Source organism: Odocoileus virginianus, chromosome 4 (genome assembly GCF_023699985.2).
Source record: "Odocoileus virginianus isolate 20LAN1187 ecotype Illinois chromosome 4, Ovbor_1.2, whole genome shotgun sequence".
Taxonomy (NCBI): Eukaryota; Metazoa; Chordata; class Mammalia; order Artiodactyla; family Cervidae; genus Odocoileus; species Odocoileus virginianus.
Window position 1 is genome coordinate 24,264,187 of NC_069677.1, and position 24,124 is coordinate 24,288,310.

A 24,124-nucleotide genomic window follows, 5' to 3' on the forward strand; every position below is an offset into this window, starting at 1 on the left:
TGTTGCTCTCTAGGATACTTTCTGAACCCCTGCCCTACCACTTCTTGTTTCTTTTTTCCTCCAGGCCAGACACTAAGTACACTTACATTGTATTCTGGACGTCTAAGGTCTCCTAAACCAACTAGATTTGACTTTCATTTTCTAAGTTTCTTTTCCCTTCTTCTCTGCTACTAAAGTTACTACTTCTGAAATCAGATTTTCCAATTAAACTAATGCAAAATGTGATGTGAGTGGAATCTCAACCTTCTCACAGGCACTTTAAAAAAATTTAACAGTCTATTATTCAACTTATAATAAGAGCATTACATGTTCATTAAATAAATTTACTTCATCTCACAGATATAATTACTATTAATATTTAGATATACTTCCTTCCTGTCTATTTCCTTCAAATATTGTGCACTTACAATATTTTTTTTAAATTTGTGAGTCTGCTGTTTTACAAGACACTAAAATATAAACACTGTCCATATTATCAAAAGCTTTTTAAAAAACAACTACAATATGGCTTAATTAGGAAGATAAATCATGTTTTATATAATTATTCCCTCGGGGGCATTTTCACAGAGAATCTGGCTTACCCAGACCTCTCTTTAATAAAAACAGGTATAAGGATATTTTTTCAGCAGGAAGCTTCCATGTTCCATTTCAACTCCAGTTACTTCTACTATCATCACCACCACATGTCATTCAAAGCAATCTGCAATCTTTAGTATGCAAACAATAACAATTTACGAAATCAAGGATGTACCACATCTATTGCTGCTTTAACTTTCTAATACGGATGTGTCAGAAAGAGACATACAAACAGACATAGACAAACACTCAGGGAGGAAGGAAAGAGAGGGGAAGAAAGCAGGAAAGGAAGGGTAGGAAGGAGAAAAAGAATTAGAAATTATGGATGGCACAACAAAATTAAACATTTGAGACCCTAACTTACTGCTAGGGCATAAAAACTGTACCTAAGGACTACTATTCATCTTTCTTTCTATTAAAAATAATTATCACCCCAACTCCTTTTAAAAATACCTTAGAATCACAGTATTTCTTACCAGCGCCAATACATTTAGAAATTCTCTTGTGTCGAAATGCAGCAAAGTACGAATATAGGGATAGATTTCTTCTTCAGGGGGAGCTTCTGTTGAATGCAGGCGAATTAGAAATTCAAAAACCTGCAAGTTGAAAAAAAAAGTTGATTCTTTTCTCACAAAGTATCTTGCTGAAGCAATGATTCCCATTTGTATAAAAAAACCAGGTTGAATTTAGTTTAAATTGTCACTGGATTATAACTTCTCTAACCTCTCTCAGCTATAATTACTAGCTGTTGGTGTTGGTGTGCAGGCTCTCTCCTATCACAGCAGATAGCTCCAGACCCATGTGCAACCCTCAATTACAATTTGTCTTTATTGCATTTTAAGAGAATAAAAATGTTATGAAAATGCACCAACCTGGTTTTTAACCAAGGGAACAAGATCTTCAGGGATGTCACCCAGGGGATAGGCACGACCTGCTAGACAACAGCTAGAAGAGAAGAAATTGAACGGATTTGGTGACTCTTAATGGGCTAACTTCCTGGGGACACACTGTTCTCAAACATAAGATACTAGTCTGATGTTTAAGCAGGCTCAGCTCTTGTCAGTTAGGTCAGGTCCAAACCCAGATCGAGATGATAGCCAGTTCAGAAAACGTGGGTGACAGAAGGTGGTGGTGAAATAACACAACCTGTGACTAATGACTTTCATTTCTTGTTATTTTTCATAAGAAAAACCCAAGTTGCACTAAATGAACAAGAAGGAATAAGGACAGATTACCTAAAAGTCTCACGCCCAGCATCTGGAAAGAATCTGACAGCATCATTATACTGTTAACAGGTAAAAGCCTCAGGTTCGCAGAGACTTTTAAATCCAGTGGTTCTAAGAATGGTGAATCAAGATGGGGAATGAGCTAGGCTAAAAAATATTTGTAATCGGACAAGCCTTTTTGGGAGAATTAGAATCTCATGAGTAATTAACTGTATGGTTTTACCTCCAAACCAGACCTTCCTAATGGCTAATGACTAGCTCTGGGGGGCTGAGTTATAAACTGTCTTCTGAACATGTCTTTATTTTGGGGGCAGGGGGTGGGGAGGAGTAAATTTTAAACCTCTTTGAAGTAGTCATCAATTTTGAATGTTAGAGACAGCTGGGTACCAGCATATTCTAAAAAGTTGAAAGTGCAGATGATAAAGAGTAAGGTAAATGCTACTCATGTTCCTCTATACTAAAGAATCCATGTAACAAATTTGAAAGAGGTCTCAAAGTTAACTCTGATGCATACAGAAACTAAAATGATGTGCCAGCAGGTTCTGCCACCTTCCTGCTTGCCTGCCAGCCAGTTATCTATGTAAAAGCTCTATCAGGACACAATTCTGAGCCTGCATAGTCTATCAGAAGAATTCTGATTCAGGAATAAACAGATAAACATTTCTGCTTACTTCAGTCACTAACTTTGTTCATGATGCAAACTAATTTCTTGCCCTTTTACATAAAATATGGACAAAAACATATCCCATAGACTTGGTAGTAAAAGTGAAATACTCTGTATCAAGATTTCTCAACCTCTGCCCTACTGATATTTCGGTATTCTTTGCTGTGGGGACTAACCTGTTCATTGCAGAATGCTAAGCAGCATCCCTGGCCTCTATGCATTAAATGCCAGTAGCCTCTCTCCCAACACCAGTTGTGACAAAGCAAAATGTCTTTAAACATTGCAAATATATGGCAGAGGAGAGCAAGGGTGGGGGACAGAATTACTGACTGTTCAGAAGCATGGCTGTACATGAAAGAACACTGAAATATGAAAGCACTATACAGATGAAGAGATGACAGTGCCTCTGAGAATACAGAAGAAGTTTTATAAAAGAAGCATACACACATAAATAAATTAAAAACCTCTTACCTAATATATACAAGAAGCTTGTTGCCCATAACAACTTGCTCATCTAAAATAGAAAAGAATCTTTAGCAATTCTCTCTCAAAAGCTTTTTAGAAATATAATCTTTATGTGGAAACAACTACTACCAAAAAAAAAAAAACCCTTTGGCATTTAAGGTGCTCTAGGTATATTCCCAAACAATAGGAAAGTGAGATAAGACCACTTTAGTTAATACTTTTTTTTTTTTTTAAGAATTTCTAATAGATTCTTTTCACAGACACAAAATCAGTCAGTCATTCAAGGGTACACATACAATAAAAGGTGTAAACCTTGTATAGAGATCTACGTATTGTTGGCTTAACTAATAGCTTGGGCCAAGAGAAGGTGTTGAACAGGCAATGATTTGACAAATTAACTAATTAATATTAAGGTATAATGTCAATGCCTTCTCATTTGCAACATGGACTTTTACTACCTACAATATTCTAAGCTAAAGGTCAGTGTTCACAGATGTTTAAGAAACTTAAGACTAAACACTCTTTATGACCTTTTGTATCCTAAAGTTATGTCTAAGATTTTGTCATATGGTAGTATAAATTTACTTATTGGTTAAAAGAAACTGGAAACATAATTAGACCAAGTTTTAAGCCAAAAGATCAAAGTTAACAAATAATAATATAAGAGCATCAAGAAGGGGTGAAGTGATCAGCAATCCTTATGGTTGGTAGGAATTTATGGTTGGTAACACTGACGAACTGAAATTTTTGACAAGAATACTGGAATAATACAAGCAAGTGTACATCCCTTAATCAATAATCCTTTATAAAGACTCCAAGTCTGTGTTGTTGTACATGCAAATAAACTTGAATTGCTCAAAACTACATGAATAATTACATTCTGCTTCAATTCCAAACATTTTTTCCAATCAATAAACTTTTACTTTTTTTAGCGAAGTTTTAATCATGTTACAGCAAAATTGAGACGGAGGTATAGAGATTTCTTGTATACCCCTCATTCCTACACCACACAACCTCCACCACCACCAACACCCTGCCCCAGTGAGACCTGTCTTGTCATCAATGAACACACACTAGCATATCACCTGAGGACCGCCGGAGTTCACAGTTTACATTAAGGCTCACTCTTGGTGCTGTGCACTCTACAGTGTGTCATTCACTCAGTCGTGTTCAACTCTTGGAGACACCATGGTCTGTCCATGGAATTCTCCAGGCAAGAATACTGGAGTGGATTGCCATTCCCTTCTCCAGGAGACCTTCCTGACTCAGGGAACGAGCCTGGGTCTCCTGCATTGCAGGCAGATTCTTTACCATCTGAGCTACCAGGGAAGCCCTGTACAATCTATGGGTTTTGACAAATGTATAGTAACATATATCCACCATTATAATATCACAGAATAGTTTCACTGCCCTAAAACTCCTCTGCTCTACCTATTTGTCCTTCCATTCCCTTTAACCCCTACACTGATTCTTTTATTGTCTCCATAGTTTTGCCTTTTGCATCATGTCAGATAATTGGAATCATAAGTCGTTGCCTTTTCAGACTGGCTTCTTTCACTCAGTAATGCATTTAATTTTCCTCCGCATCTTTTCATGGCTTGATAGCTCATTTATTTTTGGTACTTAATGATATTTCATTGTATGAATGTACCAAGTTTATTCACTCATTCACCTACTAAAGAACATCTTGGTTGCTTCCAAGTTCAGGCAGTTATGAAGAGAGCTACTATCCACATTTGTAGTGAGGCTTTGTGGAGATAGATTTTCAACCCCTTTGGGTAAATGAGTGCAGTTGTTGGATCATACAGTAAAAGTATGTTTAGTTTTATAAGCAATTGCCAAACTGTCTTCCACAGTGGCAATACCATTTTGCATTTCCACAAGCAGTAAATGAGGGTTCCTATTGCTCCACATCCTAGTCAGCATTTGGTGGTGTTGCTGTTTCAATTTTAGCCACTCTAATGGGGGCTCAAACTACCACACAATTGCACTCATCTCACACGCTAGTAAAGTAATGTTCAAAATTCTCCAAGCCAGGCTTCAGCAATACTGAGGACTGAGAACTTCCAGATGCTCAAGCTGGTTTTAGAAAAGGCAGAGGAACCAGAGATCAAATTGCCAACATCCGCTGGATCATCGAAAAAGCAAGAGAGTTCCAGAAAAACATCTATTTCTGCTTTTTTGACTACGCCAAAGCCTTCGATTGTGTAGATCACAAAAAACTGTGGAAAATTCTCAAAGGGATGGGAATACCAAACCATATGACTTGTCTCTTGAGAAACCTGTATGCAGGTCAGGAAGCAACAGTTAGAACTGGACATGGAACAACAGACTGGTTCCAAATAGGAAAAGGAGTACGTCAAGGCTGTATGTTGTCACCCTGCTTATTTAACTTTTATGCAGAGTACATCATGAGAAACGCTGGGCTGGATGAAGCACAAGCTGGAATCAAGATTGCCGGGAGAAATATCAATAACCCCAGATATGCAGATGACACCATCCTTATGGCAGAAAGTGAAGAGGAACTAAACAGCCTCTTGATGAAAGTGAAGGACGAGAGTGAAAAAGCTGGCTTAAAGCTCAGCATTCAGAAAACTAAGATCATGGCATATGGCCCCATCACTTCATGGGAAATAGATGGGGAAATAGCAGAAACAGTGTCAGACTTTATTTTTCTGGGCTCCAAAATCACTGCAGATGGTGATTGCAGCCATGAAATTAAAAGCTGCTTACTCCTTGGAAGGAAAGTTATGGCCAACCTGGATAGCATATTTAAAAGCAGAGACATTCCTTTGCCAATAAAGGTCTGTCTCGTCAAGGCTATGGTTTTTCCAGTGGTCATGTATGGATGTGAGAGTTGGACGCTGAAGAAAGCTGAGTGCTGAAAAATGGATGTTTTTGAATTGTGGTATAGGAGAAGACTCTTGGACTCAGAGTCCCTTGGACTGCAAGAAGATTCAACCAGTCCATCTTAAAGGAGATCAGTCCTGGGTGTTCACTGGAAGGACTGATGTTGAAACTGAAACTCCAATACTTTGGCCACCTCATGCGAAGAGTTGACTCACTGGAAAAGACCCTGATGCTGGGAAGGATTGGGGGCAGGAGAAGGGGATGACAGAGGATGAGATGGCTGGATGGCATCACCAACTTGATGGGCATGGGTTTGGGTAGACTCCGGGAGTTGGTGATGGACAAGGAGGCCTGGCGTGCTGTGATTCACAGGGTCGCAAAGAGTAGGACACGACTGAACTGAATGGGGGTGTGTGCTGGCACCCCATTGCTGTTTTAATCTGTAATTCCCTAATGGTGCTGAACATCTTTCAATATGCTTACTTGCCATCTGTGTATCTTCTTTGAGATGTCTGTTCAAGTCTTTGTTCATTGTTTAATTGGGTTATTCATTTTCTTATTGTCAAGTTTTAAGAGTTATTTATTTATTTTGGATAAGAGTCTTCTGTAAAATATTTTCTCCCAGTCTGGATTACCTTCTCATTCTCTTGTTATCATTTGCAGAGCAGAAGTTTTTACTTTTAGAGAAGCACAGCTTATCAATTACTTCTTTCATGGATAATAATCTTTCTTTCATGGATAGTGCTGTATCTAAACATTCATTACCATGACTACAGTCAATTAAATTACTGCCTGTGTTGTCTTCTAGATATTTTACAGTTTAAAATTTTCCAATTAGGTCTATGGTCCATTCTGAGTTAATTTTTGTGAAAAGTGTAAGGTCTGTGTCTAGATTCACTAGATTGAGATTTGCTCCTTGGAAGAAAAGCTATGAAGAACCTAGACAGCATATTAAAAAGCTGCCACTTTGCACGTGGATATCGTTTTTCCAGCACCATTTGTTGAAAAGACTATCTTTACACCAAAAGCTTCTTCAAAGATCAGTCCACTATGTTTATGAGAGTCTATTTCTGGGGTATTTTTTTATTTTTTATCTATTTTTTTATTCTTTTTCCAACACCACATTGTCTTGATTATAGTAGGTTTACATTAAATCTGCAAGTTAGGTAGTGTCAGTCCTCCAACTTTGTTCTTCTCTCTCAATACTGTTTTAGCTATCCTGAGTCTTTTGCTTCTCCATATATATTTCAGAATAAGATTATTAATATCCAAAAAATAACTTGCCGGGATTTTGATTGGGATTGCACTGAACCTGTAGACCAATTTGGTACAAAATGACATCATGACAGCATTGAGTCTTCCTATCCATGAACACAGAATCTCTCTCCATTTATTGAGTTCTTTGATAACTTTCATCAGAGTTTCACAGCTGTCCTCATTTACATCTTGTACATACTTTGTCAGATTTATACATAAAGGTACTAATACAAATGGTATTTATACCATGAAATACAATGAAATTAAAAAGATGCTTACTCCTTGGAAGAAACGTTATGACCAACCTAGACAGCATATTAAAAAGCAGAGACTTTACTTTGCCAACAAAGGTCCGTCTGGTCAAGGCTATGGTTTTTCCAGTAGTCATATATGGATATGAGAGTTGGACTATAAGGAAAGCTAAGCGCTGAAGAATTGATGCCTTTGAACTGTGGTGTTGGAGAAGATTCTTGAGAGTTCCTTGGAATGAAAGGAGATCAAACCAGTTTATCCTAAAGGAAATCAGTCCTGAATATTCATTGGAGGACTGATGCTGAAGCTGAAGCTCCAATACCTTGGCCACCTGATGCGAAGAACTGACTCACTGGAAAACACCGTGATACTGGGAAAGGTTGAAGGCAGGAGAAGGAGACAACAGAAGATGAGATGGTTGGATGGCATCACCGACTTGATGGACATGAGTTTGAGCAAGCTCCGGGAGTTGGTGATGGACAGGGAAGCCTGGTGTGCTGCAGTCCATGGGGATGCAAAAAGTCAGACACGACTGAGTGACTGAACTTAACGGATAAATGGCAATGTGCTTTTATTTTTGAATTCCACGTGTTCAAAGAAGGTATATAGTAAAGTGACTGCCTTTTGTATATTAACTTTGTATCTGCAAACCTGCAACAACTGCTAATCAGTTCCAGGAGTTTTGGGGTCAATTCTTTCAGACTTTCTACATAAATGATCATATTACCTGTAAACAGTCTTATTTCTTCCTTTCCAATCCATATACCTTTTATTTCCTTTTCTTATCTTTTTGCACTAGCTAAGACTTTCAGTATGATGTTGAAAAGCAGTGGTAAGAAAAGGACATCCTTGCCTTGCTCCTTACCACTAAATTTCTCACCAATAAATACATTAGCTGTAGGTATTTTGTAGATGTTCTTTATCAAAGTTCCACAAGTTTTCCTCTATTCCTAATTTGCTGAGAGTTTTTATCATGAATAGGAGTTGAACTTCGTTAAATGCTTTTTCACCATCTACTGATATGATCAATCCACTGATGTGATGAAATACATTAACTGACTTTCAAATGTTGAGGCAGCCTTGCACACCTGGGATAAACCTCACTTGGTTGTGGTATATAATTCTTTTTATAACTTGACAGATTCAATTTGCTAATATTTTCCTGAGAATTTTTGTTTTTATATTCATGAGAAATACTGGTCTATAAGTTTTATTTCCTTACAATGTCTTGGTTTTCATATGAGGCCTCATAGAAAAAGCTAGAAAATATTCCCTGAGTTCTGTCTTCTGAGAGATTGTAGACAACTGGTATAATTTCTCCCTTAAATTTAAGTTTAGCAAAATTCATCACTGAAACACACTGGACCTAGTATTTTCTGTTTTGGAAGGTTATTGACTATTGGTTCAATTTCTTTAATAGGTACAGGCTTATTCAGATTATCTATTTCTTCTTGTGTGAGTTTGGGCAAATTGTATCTTATAAAAAATTGGCCTGTTTCATTAGGGTTATCAAACTTATGGGCATAGAATTGTGCATAATACTCTTATTATTACTCTTCTAATGCCCATAGGATTTGGACAGCTATCCCTTCTTCCATTTCTGACATTAGTAATTTAGTGTCTCCTTTTTATCCAAGCTAGCCTGGCTAGAGGCTCATATTTTATTGATCTTTTCAAAGAAAGAGCTTTTGGTTTTCACCAAACACCCCAAAAATCAACAATTTTCTCAACTGATTTCTTATTTTCAGTTTTATTAATTTCTATTCTAATTTTCATTATTTTTCTTTTGCTCACTTTGATCTAATTTGTTCTTCTTTTTCTAAATTCCTAAGGTAAAGCTTAGAGTATTGATTTTAGATCTTTCTTCTTCTTTAATATATGCATTCAATGTTATAAATTTCCCTTGAAGCTCTGCGTTAGCTGCTTCTCACAAGTTTTTATAAGTATTTTCATTTATTTCAAAATACTGTTAAATTTCTCTTGAAAGTTCTCCTTTGTCCATGTATTATTTAGAAGTGTGTTGTTTAATCTCCAAGTATTTGGAGACTTCCCAGCTTTCTTTCTGGAGAAGGAAATGGCAACCCACTCCAGTACTCTTGCCTGGAAAATTCCATGGATGGAAGAGCCTGGCAGGCTGCAGTCCATGGGGTCACTAAGAGTCGGACACAGCTAAGCGACTTCACTTTCACTTTTCACTTTCATGCACTGGAGAAGGAAATGGCAACCCACTCCAGTGTTCTTGCCTGGAGACTCCCAGGGACGGGGGAGCCTGGTGGGCTGCCGTCTCTGGGGTCGCGTAGAGTTGGACACGACTGAAGTGACTTAGCAGCAGCAGCAGCTTTCTTTCTCTTAGTATTTTCTAGTTTAATTCCATTATGGTCTGAGAGCAGGATTTATATGATTTCTATTCTTTTAAATTTGTTGTGCTTTATGAACCAGAACATGGGAGTTTTTTATATTCTGCTTTCATTTTTTTTCCATATATACATGAAAGGTAATTTTCAAGTTTGTTTCAAAAGGATTAGTTTCAGGGCTACTGAAAAGGGACTAAGAATAAAGAGGGATTAAGATTCTACCAAATGATCTTCCCTGCTCCGGTCCTTACAGAAAGAAAAAACTACAAAGCCTGGACATTATATGAAAAGCTACCTGAAGATACTGAAGAGGGAACAGAAGTAGTAGACAAATCTGGCAGGAAGTTCACATTCACTGGGAACAGGACAGACTGGCACCCACGCAAGTAACTGCACACAGAGGCTGTAACAGAAGGAAAACTAATCTTTCTGGGAGAGGGGACCAGAAAAGTGAAGGAAACCATGAATGTGGAAGAGACCAGTGAAATCTCAAAAATAGAAAGAGTCAAAGAGGGGATCTTCAAACTATCTACCCATATTAGTGACTGATCCCTAAGCTGCTGTGTATGAACAAGAGTCAGAGCAGCTCATCCAGAGAGGAAAAGTCAGAACCAAGATGAGAGTTCACCCCTGAAGGTCCTAGAGTAGTTGGCTTTGGTGTGGAGTTTGTGTGCTCAGAGGAGAGGAGACAGGGGCGTGCACAAGTAAACTACCATCACTGGAGGTTTGCAGTCTGAGACCAAGTGCAATCTGTGTGCCAAGCATAGCAGCAGCTGGGGGCTTACGTGGGAAAACCAGCAATCTTTCTGGTTGGGGAGCGAGAGAAGTTAGGTGATGTGAACAGTCAACAGACCAGCAGAATCTTATAAAAAAGTAAGCCAGAAAGAGGATCTTCAAACTTGATTACCTTCATTATTGACTGACCCTTAAGCCACACAGATGGAACAGAATCAAAGCAAACCAGCTAAGGACAAAGGACCTTTTGAGAAGAGACTGGAGCTACAACAGAAACAGAGTTTGCAATTCAAGCACAGCCAAGAAAATTACCTGATAAAACGACAAGAAAAAATTATTGGTGGAAAAAATAACAGAATTCAGAATCTCCAGAATGTAACACTCAAATATCCAGGACACAATCTAAAATATTTCATCATATTTCATGTGATGAAACAAGAAAATAAAACATATTATGTTTTTCTTAAGGGAAAAGAAAATCAAGCCCAAACCTGAAATGAACAAAATGTTAGAACTGATAAGAATTTTAAATCAACTATTATATTTATCCTCAATGAAACAAAACAAAATATGTTTCAACACATGAAAATTTGAACAGATAAATGAAGAGATGCTGGAGAGAAACAGAAGCAATAAAAAAAGAACCTAGTGAAAATTACAGAACTATAAAATATGATCATGAAAGACAAATATTCAGAATGGATTTAACAGCTGAATTGACATGAAAGAGAGTGAACCTGAAGGCAGAGCAACAGAAACCATCCAAGGACAAGGACAGAGAAGAAAAAGGCCAAACCAAACAAAAACCAGAGGGACTGACCTATAAGATGATGGAGGGAAAACCTCCAATAATCTGCTCCTCCATGAAAGCAAAGAGAACGCTAGCAGATATGATCAAAATCAACTTTTCCAGAACTCTCGAAATTACATAAGGCTCCCAATAATCCTAGGAATGTTTAATTCAAGGAAAATGCCTGAATCTCAATAAGAACAGTGAGCTTCACAGTGGTTTAACATTACCTAGTCCCACTTGCTTTTTCCCAGCTTCACCATAGCTTTGAAGCCAACAAATAGCCTTGCAACTGTGGTAGCTATGAAAACCAGCACCCACGCAACCATTCAAGGGGGCAAAATGGGTTTGGAGTGCCCCGAAAACCCATCCTTTAGAGAACTATCACTGTCTAACCTATCTGGCAGCTCACTTAAAAGCTCCATTCTAGGGCTTATCTTTTTCTGTCCTGACTCAGAGCTTACTTGAAGCAAACAGCACTATCCTCAAGGGATATTTAACTTTACAGGTGCCAGAGGCAGTGCACCAGAAGGTACTGATTAAAGACCCACCAGAAAATTTAAAAGGAAAAACTGGAGAATGGAGGTCTTCAGGGGCTTTCAAAATCTCCAAAATATTTCTGGAACTCTAGAAGTACATGGACATGTACAGTTAAAGGGCTGTGGACACAAGCAGGAAAGACCTGAAAAGATTTACAACCTATGCCTGACTTTGATGATCTGCACAAGCAGGAAGTAAAGGCTAATAAGGCAGAATTGTAAACTGTCTACTGAAGCATCAGAACTCCAAAGTAAAATAAAAGCTGACAGACCTAAAATAAGAAATAGATATTTCAACAAAAACATTTAGATACTTCAATACTCATTTTTCAATAATGGATAGAACAATTAGAGGAAGATGAACAGGAAATAGAAGTCTTGAACAAAACTATAAGCCAACTAAACCTAACAGACATCTACAGAACATTCTACTCAACAACAAATCACATTCATTATTTTCAAGTGCACCTGGGATATTTTCCAGAATATGTTAGGCTATAAGTTTCAATAAACTAAAAAAATAGAAACAACACAAAGTATGTTCTCTAAGTACAATGGAAAAAAGTGAGAAACCAGTATCAGAAGGAAATGTGAGAAATCCAAAAATATGTGGAAATTAAGCAACAAACTTCGAAATAACCAATGTTGCTGCTGCTGCTGCTAAGTCGCTTCAGTTGCGTCTGACGCTGTGCAACGGCATATATGGCAGCCCTCCAGGCTCCTCCATCCCCGGGATTCTCCAGGCAAGAACACTGGAGTGGGCTGCCATTTCCTTCTCCAATGCATGAAAGTGAAAAGTGAAAGTGAAGTCACTCAATCGTGTCCAGTTCTTCGCGACTCCATGGACTGCAGCCTATCAGGCTCCTCTGTCCATGGGATTTTCCAGGCAAGAGTACTGGAGTGGGTTGCCATTGCCTTCTTTGAAATAACCAATATCTCAAGGCAAATTAGAAAATACTTCAAGATGAATGAAAATGAAGATACAACACACACAACTTATGGAACACTGCTAAAGTGCTGCTTAGAGATATTTGCAGCTATAAACACCTATTTTTAAAAAAAAAAAAGGAAGAAAGATTTCAAATCAATAATCTAGACTTTAACCTCAAGAAACTAAAAAAAATAAATAAACCCAAGGCAAGATGAAGTAAATAATAAAGGCTAAGCAGAAATAAATGAAAGAGCAAAGAAAAATAATATCACTAAGATCAGAATTAGTTCTTTGGGGAAAAAACAATAAAATTGACAAACCTTTAGCTAGACAGATCAAGAAGAGAGAAGACTCAAATTACAATATTAGTAATAAGAGACAGCACCATAAACCTTATAGAAACAGAAAGAATTGTAAGAGAACACCATAACCACTGTATGTCGACAGATTAGATAACAAATTAAATGGACAAACTCCTAGAAATACAAAAACTACCAAAACTGACTCAAGAAGAAATGAATAACCTGAACAGACTTAACAAGCAGAGACTGAACTAGTAATTTAAAAACTTCAAACAAAAAATATCCCAGGCTCACATGGTTTTATTAATGAATTCTACCACATATTTAAAGAATTAACACCAATCCTTCAAAACCTGTTCCAAAAGACAGAAGAGTGAACACTTCCCAACTCATTTCATGAGCAAGTATACCAAGATATCAAATATACTCGATACTAAGACCAAAAAAGAGAAGATATGAAAAGAACATTATAGAACAATATCTTTTATGAAGACAGCCATAAAAAATTCTCAGAAAAATTTAGCAACCTCAATCTTACAACATGTAAAAACAATTATATTGTGACCAAGTGAGATTTATTCCAAGAACATAAGACTGACTTAACATACAAAAATGAATCAACCTTATAAACCATATCAATAAAATAAAGGATAAAATTCACAGGATTATCTTAACAGATGCAAAAAAAAGCATTTGATAAAATCCAACTATTCCATGTTAAAAACACTCAAATTAGAACAGAAGGCAACTTTCTCAAAATGATAAGGACATCTATGAAAAACCCACAATTAACATCATATTCATGGCATCTGGTCCCATCACTTCATGGCAAATAGATGGGGAAACAGTGGTAAGAGTGCCAGACTTTATTTTGGGCGCGGGGGAGGGGGGGGGGCCTCCAAAATCACTGCAGATCGTGACTGCAGCCATGAAATTAAAAGACACTTATTCCTGGGAAGCAAAGTTATGACCAACCTAGACAGCATATTAAAAAGCAGAGACATTACTTTGTCAACAAAGGTCCATCTAATCAAGGCTATGGTTTTTCCAGTGGTCAGGTACAGATGTCAGAGTTGGACTATAAAGAAAGCTAAACACCAAAAAATTCATGCTTTTGAACTGTGGTGTTGGAGAAGATTCTTGAGAGTCCCTTGGACTACAAGGAGATCCAACCAGTCCACCCCAAAGGAGATCAGTCCTGGGTGTTCACTGGACAGACCGATGTTGAAGCTGAAACTCCAATACTTTGGCCACCTGATGGGAAGAGCTGCCTCATTTGAAAAGACCCTGATGCTGGGAAAGATTGAGGGCAGGAGGAGAAGGGTAATGACAGAGGATGAGATGGTTGGATGGCATCACCGAGTCAATGGACATGAATTTGGGTAAACTCTGGGAGTTGGTGATGGACAGGGAGGCCTGGTGTGCTGTGGTTTATGGGGTTGCAAAGAGTCGGACACGACTGAGTGAACTGAATGGTAAAAAACTGAATGCTTTCCCCCTTAAGATAGAAAAAAGCTAAGGATGTCCATTCTTGCCACTTCTGCTCAACATTGTATTGGAGGTTCTAGCCAGATCAATTAAGGAAGAAAAATAAAAGGAATTCAGATCAGAAAAGAAGAAGTAAAATTAACTTTATTAACAGATGACATGATCATATAGGTGAAAAATTCCAAAGAATCTATTTTTAAAAATTAGAACTAGTGAATGAAGGATGCAGATACAAGATCAATATAAAAATCAACTTTACTGCAAATTCCCTGGTAGTCCAATTGTTAGGACTCAACACTCACTTCTGGGGCTGGGGTTGAAATCCTAGTTGGGAAACTCAGATCCCAGAAGCCACTGCTATAGCCAAAAAAAAAAAAATTTTATTTTATTTCTATACACTGCCAATGAACATTCTGAAAATGAAATTTTTTAAAAATCCATTTATAATGGAATCAAACTAAATAAAATAGGAATAGATTCAGCAAAAGCAGTACATGACTTGTACACTGAAAACCACAACATTGAAAGAAATTAAACAAGACCAAACAAATGGAAAGATAGACTGCGTTCATAGAACTGGAAGACGAAATAATGCTAAGATAGCAACACTCCCTAAATTGATCTATCAATTCAAAGCAATCTTTATCAAAGTCCCACCCAGCCATCCTTCTGCAGAAGTTGAGAAAACAAACTGATTTTAAAAGACTAAAATGAGTGGAAAATATACATCCATAGGTTAGAAGACTCTACATTAAGATGGCAATCCCCTCCCCACCAAAACTAACCTATAGAATCAATGCAATTCCAAACAAAATTCAAGTAAGCTTTTTAAAAGAAACTGATAAGCGGATTTTAAAGGTCATTCAAGAAGGCAAAGGGCCTTTTATTCTGAAAAAGAATAAAGCTGGAAGACTAAAGATACTTGATCTAAAGATCTACTACAAAGTTACAACCAAGAGAGTGTATCATTGGCATTGGGCTTCTCGGGTGGCACTAGTGGTTAAGTACCTGCCTGCCAATGCAGGAGAGGTTAAGAGACACGAGTTCAATTCCTTGGTCACGAAGATCCCCTGGAGGAGGAAATGGCAACCCACTCCAGTATTCTTGCCTGGAGGAATCCCATGGACAGAGGAGCCTGGTGGGATACAGTCCATAGGGTCGCAGAGTTGGACACAACTGAAGCAACTAAGCACGGACATAGAGGCCAATGGAACGTAACAGAAAGTTTGGAAATAAACTCATAGTCAGTTGACTTATGACAAAAATCAACTTTTTGCAAAAAAATTTTTCAAAAAAGGTGTGCAGATAATTCACTAGAAACAAGATAATCTTTCCAAAAAATGGTAGAGGAACTGATAACTACAGAGGGAAAAGTCCCTGAACTTCATCTTGCATCATATATGAAAACTGACTCAAAATGTATTACAAAACTGAACACAAATACTAAAACTATTATATCTCTAGAAGCAAACAAAAGATAAAATCTTTATGATGTTGAGTTGGACAAAGATTTCTTAAACAGAACACCAAAAGACAAAAACTACAGAAAAACTAAATAAATAAAATGGACCTCATGAAGACTGAAAACTTCTGTGCTTTGAAAAACATGGTTAAGAAAACAAAACAGTAAGCAACAGACTGGGCAAAAAATTTTGTGAAACACATATTTAAAAAGGCCTTGTATCCAGACTACATAAGGACTCTAAAAGGCTCTGGTGGAGATTTCACATACCCAGAGCTCAATAATATGATGTCAAATAACACCTCTTTTCTACCTTTCTAGAAAATGCTAAAAGATTTAAATGGATGATTCATACAAAAAAAAGTACGTGAATGGGCAAAAGCACATGAAAAGATGCTGAACATCACTAACCACAATTTAAACCACAATGAAATACCATTATCCATCCACTTAGAATGGCTAAATATTTTTAAAGACTGACAATACCAAGTGCTTACAAAGATATGGAGCTATCAGAACTCTCTCATACTGCTGATGGGAATGTAAAACGGTATACTCATTTTGAAAAACCAAACAGCAATACTTCAGAAAGTAAAACATATATTTACTATACAATCCATCCATTCTAATTCTAGATAGTTGTCCAAGAAGAATGAACACATGCCCAAGAAAACTTATTCACGGCTAGGGGTCAGCAATGGGGGATAAGAAAAACATAAGGGATACCTGTGGTGATGAAACTGTTCTGTATCAATGTATTTGTGACTGTATCAATGTGAATATTTGGTTGTGATACCCTGCTTTAGTTTTGCAAGATGTTATCACTGAGGGAAAATGGGTAAACAGTATACAGGATCTCTTGTGTCATTTTAGACAATTGCATGTGAATCTACAATTTCCTCATGATAAACAGTTTAATTAAAAACATAACAAAACTCATTCACAAATGGAGCAGCATTACTTATAATAGCTCCAAAACAGAAGCAACTGGAATGTCTTTCAACTGATGAGTAGATAAACCAATGACAGTATATCCAACTCACGGATTACCATTTTCAGCAACTAAGGGGAACAAAATTATACATGCAACAACATGGATGAATCTCAAAAACACTGTGCTAAGTGAAATAAATAAAACACCAAAATTAAATACTATGTAATTCTATTTACACGAACAGTAGTTAAAAAAAAAAAAAAAAAAAAACAGTAGGTCAGAAAATGCCAGGGGATGGAACTGTGGGGAGTAGAGTACAAGGGACAGGAGGAAACCTTTTAGTATGGAATTATATAGCTCCTTCTATCATTTGAATATGTCAGTTGTTATATGAACATGTACAATTATCAAAATTCACACTGTACACATAAAATTGATGAAATCTGTGTTATTTAAATAATATTTTTAATCACAAAAAAGAGAAAAACATTAAGGCTTAGAAAATTAATACCTGTTAGCGTCTTTCCTGCATTCAAAGGAGGTGCAATGACTCTGAAAAGTTTCTGCATGAAAATTAATAGAAGAACAATCAACATTATCTTTAAAAAAATATTTCAAAAAATAATTAACATCTTATGCTATAATCACCTTTCTCTGATTGAATTAGTCATTTGCTATTAAGATTAAATATAAAAAGTTTTAATGTGGACATAAACTGCTTCAGTAGGATCACTAGGAAATAATCATTGTTGTCATATTCCTCACTGAAAGAAACCATTTAACAAATACCAGTTAGAAGAAAGTCTTTGTTAAGAACATTATTTCTAACGTAAGCTATGCTTAGACTCCTAAAAGAGCTTTATTTTTTAAAAAATAGTAAGCAAATCAAAGGATTAGTAGCCCACCAAAATAGTAAGAAAGATTACTGTAAGCTGAAAACATGTGAACAATCAGCAGCCACAGAAAAAGACGTCGAAATGGAAGCAGAGCCTATGAAAATACAAGATTAATGGCAAAACTATGCTGGCCTTCCTGGGAGGGAGTTTACTGTTTGGGAGAAGACAGGCCCTTAGCACTGGGAAGTGGGGCAAATCCAACTATTCATTAGCATCAAAAGCCTGATAAAGCTCTTCATATTTTCCCAGGAAACCTAAATCCCTCCCCCCTCACACTCCAAGTTTCCTTAAACTGGTAGCTAAGTCTCTCCCTCTGGCTGTTTAGTGATTCACTCATTTCTGAGTTCTCCCAGTACAAGTGTGAATAAACCTTGCCTTTTCCCCTGTCAATCTATTCATTGTCAGTTAATTCAGTCTTCTCCCCACCATTCGGATTTCAGTTGGTAGAGGAAAAGTTTTCCCTCCCAACACAAGGCACTATTATATCAGAAGCGGCCAAAACTAGAACTAAGATTTCAGAGACTATGGTAATCATCTCAAGTATGGTGACACTGTCTTTCATTCTAGAAAAACTAGAAATTTTCAAAAGGCAATATAGTTCCTCTTTTTTTTTTAATTTTTAGTTCACATTGGAGTATAGTTGATTTACAATGTTGTGTTGAGGGAGGAAAGGAACAGGCTGAGCTGACTCCATCTTGAAAAAGAAGGAAACTCCATCTTGCACTTTCAGTGAGCTTTGGACCATGTGCTTGGTAGCCAAGGGGATAATATAACTACGGCCAAACTGGTCTCCCGGACTGATAAACACCAGATTCCAAACCAAGATTTCCCATTGCCAAAAAGAATGTGATAATCCCCTACGTAGTCAGTCACCTTTGTCATCTTTATGGCACCCATTGGGTAGGCTACAATGTATAACTAGCTGACCCTTCTGATTATGAATCATGGCTGTAACCTGATTGTATCTCCCTTTAACACTTTCCAGTCTAGGTTTAAGGAATATGGGAACGTGGGCTTGAGCAGTACACTTAAGGTATATAAGGTTTTCACAAAAGTCAGTCGGGGTCCTTGGCTAAGGGAGACTCTGCCCTGGGCCCGCCAGTGTAATAAACTGCACTCCACTATCTGCAATGTCCTCTGAGTGAGTTTGCTTCCTGGAATGCGTGGCTACAACAGTGTTAGTTTCAGGTGTACAGCCAAGTGATTTAGTTATACATATACGTGTATCTATTCTTTTCAGATTCTTCTAATTTGGACCTCTTTAAATTGAAATAGCTCAACTTTAAACACTGAATAGTGATTTCTTTACAGGCAGAGAATTATAAAAGGGCAATCACAGGATGTCTCTAACTTCCCACTGCTAAAATCTCCAAATAACTATTTAATAACAAACACCAAGCTCCTGCTGAAAGTCATTAAACTTGAAAACTACTCAAGAAAAAAAAAACAAGGCAACCTCAACAGTAAAGTGTTCCATCTGAGATGCATAGCTATAAATACAAACCACATTCTGAGCAATAAAAAACCCACACAAAACAAAAACTTCAAAAGCAGCAATAACAAAAACCCCACAACCATTTTTATCAACATAGAATGAATCAAATCAGAATCTGTTTGCAGGGATTATTTTGAGAGAAACTAGAAACTGCATTAATTCTTCCTAATTGTGGTTAATAGTTTAATTGTGGTTTAAAAATGGAGAACATTTTTGCATGCACAGAGGTCATGGACCTCACTGAAGAGGCAGCTGAGAAGTGTTCAAATGTTAAGAATACTTATTTGAAACACAAACAATCAAAATCAAAACCAGTGTGGGAAGGCTGTGGCACTCATCTGGAAAATGACCAAGAGAAAAGAAGTACACAAAACTTAAGAAATTATGAATTAGAGGGATATTCACTTTTCAAGTGAAAAGAAAACTGAAATATCATGGAATGACTGCTGATTTAAAATAATACTGTAAATGCTTTCAGATGTTTATTAAATATGCAAAAATGTTGACTGGATGCCTTCAGGAGACGCCTGGATCTTCTGACCCAGGTAATGAAGTCACTGTACTAACAGAGTGGGCTGGCAGGGCGCTACATGCGTGCTAAGTCGCTTCAGTCATGTCTGACTCTTTAAGACCCTGTGGACCACAGCCCGCCAGGCTCCTCTGTCCATGGGATTCTTCAGGCAAGAATACTGGAGTAGGTTGCCATTTCCTCCTCCAGGGGATCTTCCCGACATATCCACAATCCATAACCCTTTATTCTCTCTTCAAATTTAAAGGAACTAACATGATGGAGACAGGTTTGTTTCTTTTAAAAATAAACCCAAATGCTTTTTAGGTGCTCTTTTCTAATGGTAAGGATAATAAGAAATTCTAATGAATGCTAGAAAATTCTGAAATGGGAAAAGCAACAAATTAGCTATTAACAAATAACGACCTCTCGCCATTTGCAGGAGTTTACCCTAGCAGAATATAGCTACAAAACAGCATTACTCAATAGTACCATTACTCCATACAGAGTAATAGAGTATTACTCTATTATAGAATAGAACAATTATTAATAAATAATAAATTATTTATTAACATTCATTAATAAATAAATAATTATTCTACTCTAAAGTATAGAATAAATTTCTTACAACTATTGGGAAAGCTACAATAATATGAAAATCTTTTAGAAAAAAAACTTAAAAAAAAAAAAAGAGTCTCACAGGCTTTTATCTATTGTTCCCTGAGATTTAAACACCTAAAACTTATGCAGATAAAAAGAATGCAATGGCATATAGGTAATAAGAAGGTATAAAATTATAAAGACTATCTAAAGTCCTGAACAACAATGGGTGCAAGTCTAATAAACCTACAAGACAATTTAAAGTGACTGGATGAAAACAAACTATTCAAAGCAAACGGAGAGAAGGAAAAAAATATTAATAGACAATATAAAATATGTGTACAAATTAGGAAGAATCTTACCTCCATTGGACTAATAAATTCATTCATGCCTCTGTTGTAGACATAGATCATAGCATCATATAGTCGATTTTCCCAACACATGAGAACTATCTGTAAAAAGGAAATGTTGCTTGGTCCATACAATTTAGTAAGTCTCACCAATTATTTTCCTCAAAGCTTTAATTATGGGTAAGATTTTGAATTCTCTTTCCTAATTTTTTTTATTCCTGCTCTGAAAAAAACCTGAAATTAAAGTACTCAAACACAATGCCAGGGGAAGAGCTGTTGTAGGTTCAATGTTACTTTAAATAGTGTATAGCTACTTTTAAACATCCTCCAATATATGATTTTATTTCTTCTCTATCCTCCCCCTTTCCATATCCATTCTAGTGACCTTTGGTCACTAGTTCTACAAATATTTACTAAACATTTATATTCAGGTCCTCTCCTCAACATTGGGATAATAGGTAAGACAAATCCGGATCTAGTCTCTACCCTGACAGCACTTCCATTCACCCTGAACACTCACCAAAAGAAGGGGCACAAAATGGTATGTGAATTTTGACTTGGGGAAGATACTCAATTATGCAAATAGTTCATTTACAAATGTGGTAAGTCTATAAAGGAATCTGTCTTGGTCTGGAGTATTCAGAAAGTCATCCCTAAGGGAGCAATATATAAGTTAGGACCTAACGGATGCATGAAATTAAAAAGACACTTGCTTCTTGGAAGAATAGCTATGACAAACCTAGACAGAATATTAAAAAGCAGAGACATCACTTTGTCGTCAAAGGTCCATATAGTAAAAGCTATGGTTTTTCCAGTAGTTACGTATGGATGTGAGAGCTGGAAAATAAAAAAAGCTGAGTGCCAAAGAACTGATGCCTTTGAAATGTGGTGCTGGAGAAGACTTTTGAGAGTCCCTTGGACAGCAAGGAGATCAAATCAGTCAATCCTAAAGGAAATCAACCCTGAATATTCACTGGGAGCACTGATGCTGAAGCTCCAATACTTTGGCCACCTGATGTGAAGAGTCGACTCAATGGAAAAGACCCGACGCTGGGAAAGATTGAAGACTAGAGGAGAAGGGGCGACAGAGGATGAGACAGTTGGGTGGCATCACCAATTCAATGGACATGAGTTTGAGCAAACTCTGGGAGATGGTGGAGCACAGGGAAGCCTGGAGTGCTGGAGTCCACGGGGTCGCAGAGTTGGACACAACTGAGTGACTAAACAACAACAAGAGATGCATGTATGTAAGCCAAAGGCAGAGGTGGAAATGAGGGGTTTTGTAGGCAGAAGGAGCAGAAAGGATGAAAGGAGCTTGAAGTGGTTAAGGATGGATAGAAATCAATTTGAGAAAATAGGAAGAGGAACAGAGACGACTTGAAGGATCAAGTTCAGTTGCTCAGTCGTGTCCAACTCCCTGGTGGGACTATAGCCTGCCAGGCTCCTCTGTCCATGGAATTTTCCAGGCAACAACACTGGAGTGGGTTGTCATTTCCTCCTCCAGGGGATCTTCCTGACCCAGGAATCGAATCCATGTCTCCTACATTGGCAGGTGGATTTTTTTTTTACCACTGAGTCACCTGGGAAGCCCTGACTTGAAGTATGTAGTACATCATACTCTGTTCCTATGGGAGCTAAATATAGTACTTAAGTGACAGAAGAATGAAGCAGAAGAGCAGAGGTCAAAGAAGGAGAATGCTAAGAAACAGCCAAAGAGGTTCAAAGGGAAAATGGAAGTGAGGTGTCATGGGAGAGTTTTCCCAGACAAAAGCATGCTCTGGGTCCTCTTCTTATCCTCTCAGCCAGTGTCAAGGTCATACACATCTTTAGAGCTTCCCTAATCTCCCCTCTGACCCACATATTCAGCCACTGACTTGATATCTTCACCTAAATGTCTATGTCTAGTAGTATCTCAAAATAAAACTGCAAAATATACCTCCTGATTTTGTCTCCTACACTCAGATCTATCCCAGTCTTCCAATCTTCTTAAAGGAATTACCATCCACCTTGCTTCTCAAGCCAAAATACTAGGCAAGAGTCTTAAATTCTCTCCTTCCACACCTTCAGGTCTGATTCATCAGAAAATGAGTTCTACCTCCAAAACATTCGCAAAGTCAAGCCATCTCTCTTCACTTCACCACTACCATCTCTGGCCAATATACCCCCTTTCGACTAGCTCTTAACCAATTTCCTTGCTTCTTCTCTACTAGGTCCCTATCTCTCATTCTGCTACCCATAAGCAAATCAGAGTGATCTCATTTAAAATCTTTTGAGGATTTCACATAACACTCAGAATAAAATAGAAAAATCTGTACCCTGCCCTGAAAGGGCTACCTCTCTTTTTCAACCAAGTTATTTTTCTTTCATTTGTAACTTTAACATCCAAGGGCTTTCCCTGTGGCTCAATGGTAAAGAATCAGACTGCAATGCAGGAGACACAGGAGACTCGGGTTCAATTCCTGGGTCAGAAAGATCCCCTGAAGGAGGGCATGGCAACCCACTTTAGTATTCTTGCCTGGAGAATCCTATGGACAGAGGAGGCTTGTGGGCTACAGTCCATAGAGTCATAAAGAGTCAGACATGACTGAGTGACTAAGCATGTTAACACCCAAGGCATATCTTTTTCTTGCTTTTTTGCATCAGCTGTTGCTTTTACCCATAACAGTCTTCTCCTCCAAGATCTTTGCATTACTGATTCCTCTTGCCATTCAGATTCCAGAATCAATTAGACTCAAAGCTACTTTCTCAAGAAAGTTTTCTGTAACAATCTAAGATAATCTCTCATTCTCTCTTTACCTATTGTCTGTTTCCCTTTTAACAGAACATTTATTTTGGATATTTTGGTTTGTTTACTTGTCTCTTACTGTCAAACATTTTTCTTTTTTTGCTAATGTAAGCCTTATGAGAGGACAAGCCTTGTCCACTGGGTTCATGAAAGCATACTTAGAGCCTGTCACTCAATAAATTCTTCTTGAATTAATGAATAAATGCTGTTGAAGGAATTTGGGAAATGCCATTTGATATAGTTGACATGGAGGTCATTACAGACTCTAGTGAAAGCAAAGTTGAAGAATTATTAGGATGTGAATGAAATGGAAGAGGCAATCTAGAAAATCCTTTCAAAATGTGGGAAAGAAAGGAGAGAAAGAGCAGGGGAAGGAAAGAATCCAGCTGCAAGGGGGAAATGAGATGTGGAGGTAAGGCAAGAGGAAGAAGGGGAAGTTTTGATACAGAGAGAAAGGAATCTGAGGGGGAGATTGTTTAAACTGCTTTTTTAACATGAAAAAGAGTAGATATATTAACCCAGTGTTGGAGAAAAAGCTAAAAATGTTTGAAGGAGAAGAAATTAGAAATTTCTCTTGTATCAGTGACAGGTAAATAAAGCTAGAATGATAACCTGCTCTCAAATCAATGGACCTAATGTCAGATGTGAAGATTATGCCAATTTAC

At 37.4% G+C, this 24,124-nt stretch overlaps 1 protein-coding gene across 7 annotated transcripts in view; it reads right to left on the reverse strand.

Moving 5' to 3' along the window:
* VPS8 (VPS8 subunit of CORVET complex) overlaps window positions 1-24,124 on the reverse strand; it is a 384,233-nt gene that overhangs the window by 174,727 nt on the left and 185,382 nt on the right. For all 7 annotated transcript variants that reach the window (XM_070466284.1, XM_070466287.1, XM_070466286.1 and 4 more), the window contains 5 exons: window positions 20,687-20,776; window positions 17,337-17,388; window positions 2,938-2,980; window positions 1,449-1,521; window positions 1,053-1,172 (listed from right to left, as the gene is read on the reverse strand). In XM_070466284.1, coding sequence (XP_070322385.1) covers window positions 1,053-1,172; window positions 1,449-1,521; window positions 2,938-2,980; window positions 17,337-17,388; window positions 20,687-20,776 — 378 coding nt within the window. The remainder of the gene's footprint in view (window positions 1-1,052; window positions 1,173-1,448; window positions 1,522-2,937; window positions 2,981-17,336; window positions 17,389-20,686; window positions 20,777-24,124) is intronic.